The 12,310-nt window shown below is 37.8% G+C and overlaps 2 protein-coding genes across 3 annotated transcripts; one reads left to right on the top strand and one right to left on the bottom strand.

The window, feature by feature from the left end:
• Positions 1-1,743: 1,743 nt before the first annotated feature.
• LOC125278871 lies at positions 1,744-4,459 on the top strand. 2 transcript variants are annotated; one of them, XM_048208266.1, is made up of 6 exons: positions 1,744-2,496; positions 2,582-2,710; positions 2,842-3,035; positions 3,115-3,262; positions 3,631-3,836; positions 3,990-4,455. In XM_048208266.1, the coding sequence occupies exons 1-6, from the start codon at positions 2,281-2,283 to the stop codon at positions 4,075-4,077; spliced, it is 981 nt and encodes a 326-aa protein (XP_048064223.1). In that variant the 5' UTR covers positions 1,744-2,280; the 3' UTR covers positions 4,078-4,455. The 2 variants fall into 2 exon arrangements, with proteins under 2 accessions (XP_048064223.1, XP_048064222.1); XM_048208265.1 differs by having other exon boundaries at positions 3,631-4,459.
• Positions 4,460-4,535: 76 nt separating this feature from the next.
• Positions 4,536-11,307, bottom strand: LOC125278872. Its single transcript, XM_048208267.1, has 6 exons — positions 11,182-11,307; positions 9,345-9,607; positions 9,054-9,244; positions 8,645-8,735; positions 8,324-8,523; positions 4,536-5,171 (listed from the first exon to the last, which is right to left on the bottom strand). The coding sequence occupies exons 1-6, from the start codon at positions 11,272-11,274 to the stop codon at positions 4,981-4,983; spliced, it is 1,029 nt and encodes a 342-aa protein (XP_048064224.1). The 5' UTR covers positions 11,275-11,307; the 3' UTR covers positions 4,536-4,980.
• Positions 11,308-12,310: the final 1,003 nt, after the last annotated feature.

The following is a 12,310-nucleotide window of genomic DNA, read 5'->3' as shown; positions in this document are numbered from 1 at the left end:
TGTGTCTTATTGAACATTGATCTTCAACATCATGAGAAAAAGCCTAAATCTCTTCAGAGGGTTCATGTGTTTTCTGCTGCTGTAAAGTGACTGACAGATTCTGTGTCAGTGCTCATATCCAACTGATAATCACATCTGTTGATGATTATTTTCATTACTGATTTTTAGTTGTTAAAGCACTAGTGAAAAAAACAAAAAAACAAAAAAACAAAGCACTGTCCTAATTTAAGTAAATGATTTGAAAATTAAAAGAATTGGCTAAAAAATTATTACTGGTTACATGCAGAATAACTGCTTTAGGCACACCAACATATCCTGAAGGAAATAAAATGATCAAATAAGTAAAATAAGGTGTTCTGTTTCAAGTTCAGTCATGAAGTATGCTACTGTTTTGTTTGTTGTGGAAACCCATTTTTTCTTCAAGACTGGTCATAACATTTAAGTAAGTTTCATAATAAGGTAGACTGGTCTCATTTAAATCCGAAAAGTAAGACTGATTAACCCTAAGTCATTGTTCTTAAAACAAAGTTATCACAGAGGGGACCAAGAGCCAGTCGTTTAAGTACAAATACAAATATGCAATAGCCTATAGTGCATTCACTTTGCAAAATGATCCTCTTTAAGTTCATTTTTGTATCTTACTAATGAGTTTTTGTACATTGGACGGCTTTTCTAAGGTACATTTTTACAATCTGTTTTATTGACGCCTTTCCATGGTTGAAACACTGATTGATCATCATGACATGTGACTTGATACCAATTTCGGTAAGTTGTACAGTAGGCTATATTTTCGGTAACGTTAAGTTGTACAGTATCTTTCAACATACCACGGATGCTCACTCATGTTTAATTCGTGTTGTAACAAGTAAAGCGAAAGAGATGATCGGTTCACGACGTGCTCTCTGCTTGTGTGTGTGTGTTCCTTTTTGGAAAAGGATTATGTGCCTTAAGTCTTATAAACAACATATAAAGTAATATTTATCTATTTTCTATTTATGTGGTGGTGTGCACTGCTGCTGAATAAAATTCATAAGTCATCAATTCAATAGTCTGAAGTTATGTTTGCTAAACTACTAGCAACTAGCTACTAGCTTGAGTAATCAAAATAACATGCAGTGCGATACTTTAAAATATATAGTTGATTGTGTACATACTGTAAACAGTGCCGTGTCGTGGTGTCTCTCTCCTTCTGTTTGAAAACCGCGATCTGCTCGAATGAGTGATTGACAGCGCTCTGATCCAATGGCGTTGGGCATTGTCAGGTGCCACCCCTCTAGACACGCCCCTGCTCTGAAGATTTTGAAAATAAACTTGTCTCACTTTACGTCACAACTCCCTATATCGAGCTTTAAATTTATGATAGTAAACAGAAAACAGTGTTCAATAATGTGACATGATATCAGACGCTGATAAATAAACCTGTAATGTGATATTTATGACAGCTTTTACATTCTTAAGAATCGAGTCTTTACTTTCGGTTTGGGTACAAAGGTGTTTCCTCAGAACGCGCATACGCAGGAGGTCCCAGGTGTCTATAGGTGTGTTCGACATCGGCTGCGGCTGGATGTAACCGATCGGCGAGATTAGCCGCGTGCAGGCGGGGAGGAGCTGAAAACGGAGACGTGAAGTCGGACACATTCTGCTTCCCGTACCCAGATAGCACACGTACGTCGCGGAGACGTCTGTGAAAGATCGTAACATCTGGTAAACATCGCGTTCGATCGACCGTTTTTAGTGGTTAATGAAGCCGTCGTCCTTACCTCTATACGACGTCTATACGATGAATCTTCAATATTTGAAATCCGTCTTCCATCTTCCGTTTTTAGTGGATAATGAGCCGTCGTCCTTACCTCTATACGACGTCTATACGATGAATCTTCAATATTTGAAATCCGTCTTCCATCTTCCGTTTTTAGTGGATAATGAGCCGTCGTCCTTACCTCTATACGATGAAGGTCCGTGTATCATCTGATCATTCAATTATTTCATTTAATCTGGCAAACGAAAAACGGGCAAAACAGGTCGATATTTCGTTTTTCGGTGGTTCTGTATGAACCAAAAAATGAAAGCTGATGTCTTTTTTCCAGTTTTCAGCTCGAAACCGAAAAACAAATAAACCGAAAAACCAAAACGAAATAATACGGCTAATTTACGTTTTTCTGTATTTTTCCAGTTCTCACGGTGTTTACAGCTGCGCGCCGCGCTTTGCACATGCGCACTGAATAGCAGCTCAATAAGCCTGTGATCATTTCTGGTGACTGGTATGCCGAAAGACCCACAATGGCATCACTCGAGTCATACATGCCAGTAATATATGATATGTTTGTGAATGGAGTGACATATAGGGAGATGTCTGAAAGGCTGCGAGAAATGGGTGTCCAGCGGGGAAACTCTGAGATCAGTATCCGGAGACAACTTGCCAAACATAATTTGCGGAGAAAAGGACACTCTTCTGATTCAGACCTTGAAATTGCAGTCTCTCGAGCAATACATCAGGTATAAATAATGAATAAGCAATAGTCAAAAAAATAATAATGCTGTACTATTTGATGGAGCGTGTGTGTGTGTGTGTTTTTAACAGACTGGATCAACTTATGGTCGTAAAATGATGACAGGCTTCCTGTCATCAGTTGGAGTACGTGCAGGAGAATGCCGAATCGGACGTGTTCTGAGAGCAGCCCATGCCCCATACCACGAAGAACGGCGTAAAGTATGTTATAAAGCAGTTATAAGTTTCATGTTTTTACAAGAGTTTATAAGAGTAACGATTTGTATTCCACGCACATGCATGCCTATGTCTATGCTGACCTAAGTTATTCATATATTTTCTTGCTTGTATAGGGTACCCGTAACTTTAACCCAAACCCATATACTGCAGAATACATGGGACACAAGCTACACATGGACCAAAACGAAAAATTGGTCATGTTTGGAGTGACTCATGTAATTGCTGTGGATGGATACAGCAAGAAAATTGTTGCAAATGCAATTATGCCTACCAAAAACAATCTAGCCATCTATGATGCTGTGTACAGGTCAGTATTGTATGTTAAGTATAAAATGTAACATTTTAATTGTCATAACAGAAATAAATTGTCATACTTGTTTACGTAGACCTGCAGTAACACATTATGGAATGTGGGATCAACTTCGTGTGGATCATGGCAAAGAATTTTACCTCAGTCTGTACATGCAAGAGAGGCTGTCAGAATATAGACACAACCAGCAAAGAGCACCATACCTCCAAACTCAGTCAACAAGGGTAATGTTATTAGTCTGCAAGCCATCAACCAGCCTTAAAAAGTAATATATTTGGCCAATTATTGCTTTTAAGTAAAAGTTTGAGGTTCCTGTACTACTTTATACTCCACTGCAGTATGAATAATGACAAACTAATACACGTTGGCCAGTTTACAAGAGTGGTTACATTTTGGAACTTCCAGTACATTTAGCTGAAAAAACTTACTGTACGATTTTATGGTTGTGTACTTCAACATCATGATGTTGGTGCTTTGAGTATTTCATCCATCCCACACACCATTCTTTCTTTGATTGCTTGTTTCTATAGTTTCTAAATGTGTACAGCCTTCTTCCAACCTTTTATTATTATTATTATTATTATTATAACAGAATCACACAGTGGAAAGGATGTGGCCAGAAATCAACAACCGGGTAAATTACCCACTAAAAGAGGCCCTCATACAACTACAAGATCAGGAAGCAATAGATATGGAGGACAGCCTGACAAGGTTCTGCACATCCAATCTGTCTGGCCAAATGTGCCAGATTGGAATAAATAGATTTGTGCATTCATGTAATGCTCAAAGAACCCCTAGGTATGTTACGTTATGCGAATTGGATTTGTTCATAATGAGATGGATCCAGATGGATTTGTTAATAATGCTTTCAGGCTATTTTACAAACACAAACTACATAGATTCTAGAAGAGATTTACTATTAAACATAAGAAATTGTTTGTGTTGATACAGGGAGAGGGATACCAAATCAGCTGGTTGGGACAGGAACACCGAGAAAAATCACAGCAGATCTTCTACCAGATGCCACGGTAGCAGCTGACATGTATGACAGGGACATGGGATCATCCCTCACCAGAATATCTTCTTTCGGAAGTGACCCCTTTCTGTCTGAGGCAGACAAAGTGAGAGTAGAGCAGCACTTTTCACAGTATTACCCAGACCTTGCAGTTGTTTTTGACAATGTTGCCAATTACAACTATGTCCCATTCAAACAGGCTTTGATCTACCTCATTAATGTAACAAAGAGATTTTCCTAATTTCATATGTCTTGGATCATGTGGAACCTTGCCATAAATCGAGGAATAGCCTCAGCCATGAGGAAAATGTTAGCACTTATTTTCTGTTTAGTATACATACTGTAAATATGGACTCCAACATTATGCAGTCACTACTATGTACTCTGTAACAGGGTGCAGAATTAAATGTATCTTGTTACTATTAAAACAATTAATTAAATAAATAAATACACTTTGATATTGTCATTTTATTAATTGCACAGTATACACTGGACTGTTTTGTGGGGAAAAATTTATTTGAAAAATAATATATTATAGAACCAGGAAGAGCTTAATGATAAAACACAAAAATGTAAACAAATTAGGTCCAACTTTAGGAATCACATAAGATAAAAAACAAACAAACAACACCTTTAAATCAGTGTGGAGTGAGCTCAAAACAACAAAGCAATGTAAAACAACATATTGCCAATTTTTCTACCTCTAATAAAATCCCTGTGAGTTCAAAACAAAGCAATATAAAACAACATACTGCCACATTTAACTCTTAAGAAATCTGTCAGCTCAGAACAGAGCAATATAAAACATTTAGACTCTTAAAACTCTAATAAAATTCCTGTAAGTTTACACTAAGATGCCACATAAAACATATCCACCAATTTCTCATGAATACTGTGAAAAGATGGATTTAGTGGCAAGAATAGTGTTTACTCGCATGCCAATCCTCTAACTACATTCACTAGTTCAGTAAAGCCAGTGACTCTATGCATGTTGGTGGAAAAATCTTCCGTTCGACATTTCAGACACTGTGAAGAATTTTGGAGCCACAAAGTTGTGCAGGATCTGCAACCAACTAAGCTTTCGCAGCAGGCTGCAAAAACCGGATCTTCCATGATTCCTGACGGGAGAGAAAAAAAAAAACATTTCAGGTCTAAAACTGCAATACAAGACACAACAGATTAAGTCATAAAAAAATGTTTTTGAATTTATATATTTTTTAAATTGCCTCCATTATATATTTTTTAAATTGCCTTAAAATGCCTCCAGATGCTCCAAGCACAAACATAAATGTCAATGTTATATGTTAACAATGTTATAGTGCTGTGCCCAGTTAACAATTTGTCTCCCAGTGATCTCACCATGAGCTCCCAGGGTACTCATGATGTGGTCACAATGTGAGGTCTCCCTAGCTATAAATTTTATTGGACGTGGACTCTGACAGCGCTCAGACGTCAAATGTTGGTTGAAAATTAAAATTGTGTTTACGTCTAAACATATGTTTGACGTCAGACTCCAACATCATTAAACAACTCCACAAACAGCATTACCAGCTTCACTTATGTCACGAGTTCACACTTACATATAATTTAGAGGGAGTAGAGTTTTAATGCGTATTTGGCGTGCTGTCCGGGGGAGGGCTCCGAGCTCTGAGTACAAATGGAGGTCAGATATGGCTGTGTCCGAAAACCTAGGCAGCTGACTTGTTGCCTCGCTGCCTTATCAGACAATGACTTGTAAGGCAGCTTTTGTGCAATAAAGGCACATCACAAAACTAATTTCGGACAGACTACTGAGGCAGCGTAACAGTTTAATGATCTACAGCAAAATAGAGAGAGCTTTGGTGAGAACTAAAGTATTTAATTACTACATTAGTAATTTCTTTCTAGAAATGACATCAGAAGTGGAAAATGTTGGTAAAAAACATACATTTACACTAGGGCTGCACGATTAATCGTATGAGATTGTCATGCGTGTCTCATCAGTAAAGCCGGTTCTGTGATTAGCGGTAAATGTCCATCACCTGCTTTCAAATGGAGCTGCACTTAATATACAGAGCCGTAGTTCGCGGACAAGCTACGCAATATCACCACATTTACCGCTAATCACAGAACCGGCTTTACTGATGAGACACGCATGACAATCTCATGCGATTAATCGTGCAGCCCTAATTTACACACAAACTGACCAGAAAATCCAAATTTCGGACGGCAACTTTTTTTTCCAGCGCAACTGTATGGAACCCACAGGATTGTGGGATATCAAATGGCAGTGAAGAATACATATATGCTGCCTTCAAAAATCGATCAGATGAAGGTCTCTCAGGAGACAGGAAGTGAAGCTAACATTAGATTCAGACGTGCCTTGATGCCTTCCGACCATGAAATGTGTCCTCCGAAGGCAGCATTTTACAGGTTTCGGACGCAGCCTATATATACCTCCTGTCTGTTAGATGGAATTGATGGAAGACCAGGGGTGGATGAAATAAACAGTCTTTAATGATAAAACGTAAATGGTCTCACAGGGTATCAGATAGAACACAAAACACTGGCATAAAACAGAGCCAGAACAAAAACTGCCAGAACGACTGGAACAAAGGAAGTTGTCTTTAACCTCCCCGAGGACAGAGGCAGGGACCCCGAGATGCGTACAGCCGGTAGAAAATAATGAGGACAGCAGCCAGGGTGAGCAGCCAAAGGCGAACGCAGACCAGGTACTCTGCAAACAGGCACAGCTGGGTAATTCACAGACTTATTTCCACAGCAGCAAAAGTAACTTCAGACGGGACAAGACAAGACAACAAGTGAGGCGTTTCTCACGGGAGGTCATTGAATAATCCGAAACAAGACAGGGCTAGGAAGAGGGAATAAGAAGCAGAGAAAATCAAGAGGAAAACAGGGACAGGTGAGGAGAAGGGAATGAAAGGGGAACAGCTGAAAGAGATAATGAGCGGAGAAGTAGAAGTGTGCGCGTGAGATTGTGACCACAAGAGGGAGACAGAGAAAGAGGGGAGGAAAGCCAGGATCATGACACTATTTCTGTCTCTCCAGTTGTGTTAATTATCTGTGTGCTCCTCCTGACTTTGTTAATAAAACATCATTACAAACCAGATTGACTTTATTTCTGCAGAAGTCTACAGAAGCTCTTATTAAGATTAACAGAGGTTTAGATGTTGATGATTTATTGAAAATAATAGTTTGGTTTGATGTCACCATTATGGTGGTCTGTATTTGCTTTAGTTGGGCAGTTTGACATACCTGGCAGTTTTGATGTTTTAATGCTAGTTTTCTCTGGCTGCTGTAACTGTGTTTGTTATAGCAAGAGCAGCAAGAAAAAAATTGTAACCAGATGGTCAGCTACTTGATGGCGTTAAAGATACAATCATTATGTAGTGTTTTTATCAGCTGATCTCATCTAGACCATCATATGTGTCATTAACTTCACATAACCGATTACAGTAATGTTTCTACAGCATGAGATCCAACAGTATTTTAATAAGAAAATCTGTATGATTTTAAGAACACACTAAACACTGAAGAACAGTGAAGAAATACTGCTTCACACATTTAGACACACTCAAACATCAATAATCGGCATTTGAATCTCAACAATGGTGACATGCTTCATGCTGCAATGCATTCTGGGAGCCACTGATGTGTTTTGTATGATGCACCCAGAATACATAAACAGTTACAGCATCCAGAGAAAAACTAACATTAAAAAGGCAAGGCCAAAGAGCCCAACTAAAGCAAACACTGACCAAACTTCTACTTTCAAACTAACTTAAACATTTAAACATCTGTTAATCTCAATAACCCTAACCCTGTAAATAAAGTCAATCTTGTTAGTAATAATTGAAGCTGCTTATGCTGTTTTTGGGGTTGTTTAATGGCAATGGAACTTGACTTCAACCTTTTATAAGAATGTTAGGGGATAATGTTCTATCAATGTTAACACTTAACATGTTTAGAATGTTTTTAGAGAATGTTATCCTAACTTTTAGGAGGACATTCTGGTAACAAAAATAAAACTAGCTACTAAAAACATTACAAGAACATATAATGTTCACAGAACATCCTAAGAACAATGACATTTCTAGCTGGTGTGACCTCACATTGTGACCAAAGTATGAGCACACAGTGAGAGTGCTGTGAGGTTACACTTTTAGATCACTGAGACCACAGGGTGAGATCACTGTGAGTTCAGAATGTTGACTGGGTGTGATGGCTGAATAACCATTTTTAATAAATTCCATACAAAGAAAAGACTGACCTCTGCAAACTAGACAAGTGAAGACATCCCTCACATTCCTGGACTGTTCTTCAGTCAGTACCAATGTTGTCTTCCTGTTTTGGACCAGGTCAGACAGTTCATGGATGGCAGTGGTCACCTCAGATAAACCCTGAGCAGCCAGGACAACCTCCTCGATCTTCTCCAATACACTGTCCATTCCCCCTTCATCATCTCTGCGTCTATGAATCAGAAACATGTCATTTATATATTAGTTTTTAATATAAATTTTATATTTTTAAGCACACACAGGTAACTAGGATTGCATTTGGTATTGTAACTTACAAGATTTACGAGACTTACGAGATTCTCCGCCTCTTTTGTTGCATAGCTTGGAAATCAGCCTCCAGTACAGCCATGATTTTTCTTGAGTTTTGCTTCCAGTAAAAGGACCCTAAATGAGTACACAAAATGTATAATGTATGAATAAGAGCTAATTTGTGAGACTGATATGTGAATGCATTTCTAATTTAGCAGCAAAAGTTTGACATTGTTTATAGCAGTAGTTTGTGATGTGGGACTTCATAAATGTTGATGCAGCAATTTAAAGCCCACCACATATTTGCAGCCTAATTGTTAAGCAGCAAAAGTTTATACCACTGTAAAAAGTTAACTTTTTAAGACACATGGATACGTAAACTTTACTTAGATTCATGGTAAATAATAGTTAATGAGATAAATAAAGGTAAATAAAAATTTTCCACTGAAGCACCTCTTGTTCCTTCGGAGTCTAATATTTCAATCCCATTGTGGTCTGTCAAAATGACTGGGTCATTGGTTCCTAGGGCATCTTTCACTTTTGCGGTCAAAATTGGGACACTGGCCTCCTGCTCTGTGAATCTTACCACCACCATTCTGCTGGTGACAAGCTTCCCACTTTGAAACTCTCCCAGGCTGACTGTCCTGGAATTCAAAACAGCTTAATTTAGGGTCTTGCATAATGATGAACATTGTATACATGTAAAAAAAAAAAAAAATTATTGCCAGCAGAAAATTAGCTTACTTTGTAAAGTATTTCAGGGATTGGGCCCTGGGTGGCAGTGAGGGACTCGCTGAGATACCAGGCCTGGAGAAGCGAAACTGGCTGCTTGAGGATGGAGGTGGCCCAGAGGCAGCAGCATTACCACTTGTGTTGGGTACAGCCCCAGACCCATGTACCTCATAGTGGGCCTTGTCCCTGAGATCTAATGAACTGAAGTGGCCATCTGCTCTGGGGAACACTGCCACATTAGCATCATCAGTGAGGTACAGGCTCTGGCTGGATACCTAGAAAAAGTAAGGTTTTCTTAAGTAGGCACAACCAGCATGAAATTCATTGTACCCTTTATTCTTTAGATATGTACAGTTGTCAGTTATAATCATCAAAATTAAAAGAAATAAACATTTGAAATATATCAATCTGTGTGTAATGAATGAATATAATATACAAGTTCCACTTTTTGAATGGAATTAGTGAAATAAATCAACTTTTTGATGATATTCTAATTATATGACCAGCACCTGTATAGGAATCACTACAATCAGATGCCATATTTTAGGTTCACTAAGCTAAAACTAATGAAATCAAACACAGCAGTCCTTCAATAAATAATGGCTAGTTATAATATTCAGTTTTGCTGAAAGAGTTTTAGAGAAGCATTGCCTCAAGTGTATGATCATTTTGCAGGATGCAGTTTGTGGTGTTATTGATCTGTATTGCACAGAAAGGTGTTTCTGTCATTGAGCTGAGCTCAAATGATCTAAATGGGGTAGACAAAATAATAAAAACCTGTCAGTACAACACAATACATTTCAACAGCACCAGTAACGGCAACCACATGACCGCATCAAAACTCTCTAAACCAGTTTTAATACAATCTGAACATTATAACCACAAAGATAATTACTATATAGCAGAATGTTTAGACAGCATTAGTTTTAGCTTGACATACCTAATAAACTCCATAGAGTGGGGATAGGGTAAGGAGAACTTTTGGCAACCCATAACTGCACGGTTCCAACAGATCAGTAACTTATGGGCCGACAGCTTTGCCATTTACCATTTTTTATGATAAAAGTGTGGTAACCATGTTTTTTCATGTATCGATTACCATTTGTATAATCAGTTTGGTAACACTTTATAATACTGTTCCTTCATTAATGCATAATATATAATAATATATATTTAATTCTAAAGTAAAGGTAATTTTAACCCACATGTAATGATTCAAGTGTTACTACATCCTTCTAAAGGAATTACTAATGATTTGGATCAGTATTCTAAAGTGAAGATCATGATAACTCTCTAGTAATGACTGAAATCATAGCTTTTGAGGCTTTTGAAAGGTTTTGGATAGCAACACTTCAGTCATTACTATCATGTTTTTCACTTTAGAATGAATTATATATTATGCATTATTCACATTAATTATGGACCTGTATATAGTAGCCTAGTCCTTAGTAGTGAGTAGTCATACTGTGAGGTATGAAAAAATAGTAGTCACTGATTAGCTAATAGTGAACTACCACATTCAACTGAGCGCTATTACTACTAATATATTAATCAGAGTTTCTTGTTAGTTAATAGTAGTTTCTAGAGTGTTAATAATACCTTACTCATTTGTTCCTATGTATTTATTAATTGATGATGGAACAGTAAGTGTTACCATCAGTTGTCCAACAAACTACCATGCTTAAATGCTAGCAAAACCATGGTTAATTTGTGGTTTACGTACAATAATTTTTGTAGTAAAAACATGGTTATTTTCGTAAGGGTATCCACTTAATGTCACACATTCAAAATTGAATGCCAGCAAACCTCCATTAATAAGCTTCATGCTATTGTAGTTCGTCCATATTACCTGAAATATTTTAGAAATGTTTTCAACCATCATGTCTTCCTCTCTCAATGTTACCCTTCTAGACGAAGTGAAAAGAACAAATGATACATCCATTTCGTCGCAATGATGTTGCCTCCGAGTTAGTCCATGGGCCAGACGAGATGTCGGTACCACTCAAGGTGGCAAAGGTTGCTTATACTTTTTGAAAAGATACATGTCTGTAGTTAACATTTTTGTATGATAACCCTTCTGGAGTCACAGCTAAATTAGTGTTATCAGCTGTTAAAGTTACACTCCCCCATTGAAAAAACACGTTTTTGACACAGGTGCATACCTTGTTATTGACCTTTATTAAAGACACATTTACATATTTTATGTTGTTATGTTTGGTATCATTTTAAAGGGGACATTCTGAGCTTTCATTCAAGTCCTTTTATGAACACTTTGGAAAAGTACAGCCTACCCTGGAGCTCATCAAACTTTTAATCACACACATTTTCCTGCCATTTCCGCCTAAGTCATCTTTTGTCTTTTAATCCTGTGGCATCAGGGAGCATCAGAGATACAAAATGTGAACACTGTAATACTGACATGACTCTAAGGATTCAGAAAATGTATAATTTCCATGTATTATCTCATTCTGATGGGATGACTTGTGCCTTATATCAGACATGGCGTTTTTTGAAGAAAACTAGTTTTGCCAAACTCTGAGGTTTTAATCCCATTGGCCTCTGACTTTCATTTGTACTCAACCATCTTATGAACTCTGTGATTTGAATTTGATATTGCTGGTCTGGTCAGTACTGTCTGACCACTTCTGTTTGATATGTTGCCTGGGCTTCAGAACTCTGCTCTAGAATCTTTGCTTCAGACAGTAACAAAAAGTATGCTTGTTGTGTGAGGAATGGTTTCTTTGGTTACAGAATGTTTAAGGTCATGCTTATGCTCCCAGAATGCTGTACCAGATCTGTAGGGTTTAATATTTGATGGTTAGTTGACAGTTAGGCACAATGAGAGTCAACACGTCAACCTATGTCAGTTAGGTAAGCTTTATTTCTGTAAAGCCAAAGATAACAGTTAATATGGCAACCAGCAAGGAAGCAAATGACAGTCCAGAGCCAAAAATGGAGTGTATCATCCACTGCTCTGA

Source organism: Megalobrama amblycephala, linkage group LG11, assembly GCF_018812025.1.
Source record: "Megalobrama amblycephala isolate DHTTF-2021 linkage group LG11, ASM1881202v1, whole genome shotgun sequence".
Classification (NCBI taxonomy): Eukaryota; Metazoa; Chordata; class Actinopteri; order Cypriniformes; family Xenocyprididae; genus Megalobrama; species Megalobrama amblycephala.
Note: the sequence above shows the minus strand (reverse complement) of the source record. Positions and strands in the feature narration are given on the sequence as shown.